The sequence below is a fragment of the Copadichromis virginalis genome, linkage group LG12 (genome assembly GCF_057382275.1).
Source record: "Copadichromis virginalis isolate Kocher_CV1m ecotype Utaka linkage group LG12, C_Virginalis_male_GT1.1, whole genome shotgun sequence".
In the NCBI taxonomy this organism is placed as follows: Eukaryota; Metazoa; Chordata; class Actinopteri; order Cichliformes; family Cichlidae; genus Copadichromis; species Copadichromis virginalis.
The window spans coordinates 35654115-35656828 of NC_140629.1; the positions used below are offsets into that span (position 1 = coordinate 35654115).

The following is a 2714-nucleotide window of genomic DNA, read 5'->3' on the forward strand; positions in this document are numbered from 1 at the left end:
ACCCAAGACCCATAATGCACTGGGGGGAATGAGGGTTTCTATGGTGACTCTGACAGTCAACAAACATGGCTGACACAGGGAGCGCTGACCAGCACGAGTAAGTACATTTTCTGATTATTTCACACTGAACACAGAGCTGTAAAGTGTTATTAAATGCACGGACGTACTTCCTTTCTCCAACCAGCATTCTGCACAGTCCGATTCAACAAATGAGTCCCGCTTTTCAGTGTAACAGCAAATAATACAAGAAGTTAATACCGTCTGTTTTATTTAGTACATTAAATGGTTTGTTACCGAAAATAAAATCTGTACAAAAATATGTGTAAAATCAGAAAATGTTCCCTTTTTTTCTGAATGTATTTTAGATGCATTATCTTATTTCAAGAATCTATTTTAGTTCTTCTGATATGGAGAGTAACTGCAACCATCTCCCAGTGTTTCAGACTGTATTGGGGTGGAGTGGAGTCTGTGAACCAAAGGAAACTATATTCAAGGAAGCAGGCAGTTCATTATTGACTTTAAATCAAGTTTTTTTTTTTAATTCAATAGAGATTACTGGGACTAATTTAGAAAAAAAAAATGACCCAACGTGATTGCATTGCACTTCCATTTCCTCAGGCTTATCTACTAACACTAAGAGGCACAGTCTTTGCAGCACAGCAACACCAAAACTGCAGCTCCTTTAGTTGTCTCTAAACTTTACAAACTAGCAGATAAACTGAACCAAACTGCATGAATCCTCCAGAGTGCCCAAAAGCCACACCTCATATCCTGTTCTATTTACTCCCAGACGATCATCATGCCACGTCCCAACATTTTCAGCCCGACATCCAATGATCCCCAAACTCTACGTGATGCCGTGGAAGCAGGACATGAAGAACCGGAGACTCCTGATGAAGGCAGGTGTCAGTCAGGAGAACACATCCAATCAGATTTCTTTATGGCAGAAACAATGTTATTATTGGTTTGTATTTTTTTTTTTTAATTTATATTTGCTTTGGGGGGGTTTTAAACTAAGGACAGCGTGGTGTGTGATGGGTAGGACGACTCCATCATCTGGCTCTGTGGAGTGTGTCTCTTGCCCTGTGGCAGCTGGCTGAACCAGATAAGCAGAATAGGGTACATGGGTGGAAGTTTAGAAAAATATTCTCATAATAAAGTGTGTGACATATTGTGTAATTTCCCAACATTTACTGCATAACTTTTCTACACAAAAATGCTTACCAGTAGAAGGGTTAACAGCTTAATGCTTTAAAGGAAAATGTAAGCTTTTTTAATGTAGTGAACAATTAAAACATTTTATGACAAAGGTCTAGCGGCTCCATAGTGTGGTAGTTTACTCATTCACCTAACAAATGAAAGATCCCTGATTTTATCCTGGGAGGAGACAAATCCATTTGGGATTGCATGAAGAAGGGCGTCTGGTGTAAAACTCAGGTGACCCCTGTGAGTAAAGGAGCATTCAAGAGCAGCTTGAATGGGAAAGGCCTAATCATTACAATGCCTCTTGTCCACACACCACCTTAAGAGGTGCAAGTCATATTAAGTTGAAAATGACACCCTAAATACAGAAAAATTACATGAGGAATGTCAGGAAAGTAGGATCTATTATGAAGTTTCACTTAGAGGAAGTTTGCTCTTTATAGCTTTCTTTTTCCTGTTGAAGCTTGTTACACGTTAGCTTTCAAATTGTCATCTTTTTTAATACTGGCTGTTTTGGTATTAAGATATATATATCGTTTTAATTAATTAAGTATAAAGTATAAACACAGGCATGTATATAGTGCAGTCTCACTAAGAAAAAGCTTCCTTGGGCTTGTTGTAAAAGTCATGTAAATGTAAAAAAAAAACCAAAACTTTTTCCCGTTGATTCAGTTTCATTTCCCCTTTTCCTAAAAGTCGGTTTGTATTTTTATGTCAGTGAACTAAACTGATTTTCTCACTTTTTGTTAACTATGGTACGATTGCTCAGAACGCAGCTCTGGCGGGGATCCCCGTGGTTCCTCTTGAGGAGTCTTTGTGTTTCTGTGGTCGAGAACGTCTCTGCCACAGCCAGGACTCCGCCTACAGAACCACCTCTTCCTCCTCCTCACCTCCGTTCAGCCAGACAGGACTGCCCGCTCATTGCTCCTCCCACTTCTCCAGGTGAAACCCCACAGAGACTGACTGAGAAAAGGCCAGCTGTAACCACCTATGACAATAAATTTTTGGACGATTTGCTTAAAATAAAATAAAATCTTTGCTACTTTTCTCCTCACAGGTATAACAGCTCTGCGGTGACGACCAGAGGGCTTTTCCAAACCTGAGTACAGATCACAGAAACACCAATAAAACATGCATATCTGATATAGAAACAAAGCTCTGAATCCTGTGTGTTTTGTACTAATATCCAAAATATAAATGTAGCAGAAATGCTTGAGTTTAAGTATTTCTTTGGCTGAACTTGAGCCGCTAGTAAAGAGTAAGAAGACTTGAACAACTTTAAAGCTTCTTCCATAAAAACAAAAAAAGAAAGGTAGAAATAAAGGTGGAGACAGGGTCAATGAAGGACATAAGAACTGTGAGCACCAGGAGTAAAAGTGAAAATAAAACAAATAAAAAAAAACAGATAATTTGACCTTAAACGTGTTAAACGCCCCTTCTGAGAAGAGAAAACACGCACTTACTCAGGCTTGAGTGTCCATTAATGGGCCCATTGTTCTGCTTGTCTTATC

At 39.1% G+C, this 2714-nt stretch overlaps 1 protein-coding gene across 1 annotated transcript; it reads left to right on the forward strand.

Annotated features, from left to right (window-relative positions):
• On the forward strand, window positions 1-2358 carry LOC146697523 (sperm-associated microtubule inner protein 10-like). The gene is made up of 4 exons (XM_085476305.1): window positions 1-97; window positions 791-899; window positions 1973-2145; window positions 2261-2358. The coding sequence occupies exons 1-4, from the start codon at window positions 66-68 to the stop codon at window positions 2304-2306; spliced, it is 360 nt and encodes a 119-aa protein (XP_085332431.1). The 5' UTR covers window positions 1-65; the 3' UTR covers window positions 2307-2358.
• The last annotated feature ends 356 nt before the right edge of the window (window positions 2359-2714 follow it).

Excerpts from the sequence above, each read along its gene's own strand:
- LOC146697523 (XM_085476305.1), top strand. The coding sequence starts at position 66 with ATGGCTGACACAGGGAGCGCTGACCAGCACGA. Across the intron at positions 900-1,972 it reads ACCGGAGACTCCTGATGAAG|AACGCAGCTCTGGCGGGGAT; the intron begins GCAGGTGTCAGT and ends ACGATTGCTCAG. Across the intron at positions 2,146-2,260 it reads TGCTCCTCCCACTTCTCCAG|GTATAACAGCTCTGCGGTGA; the intron begins GTGAAACCCCAC and ends TTCTCCTCACAG.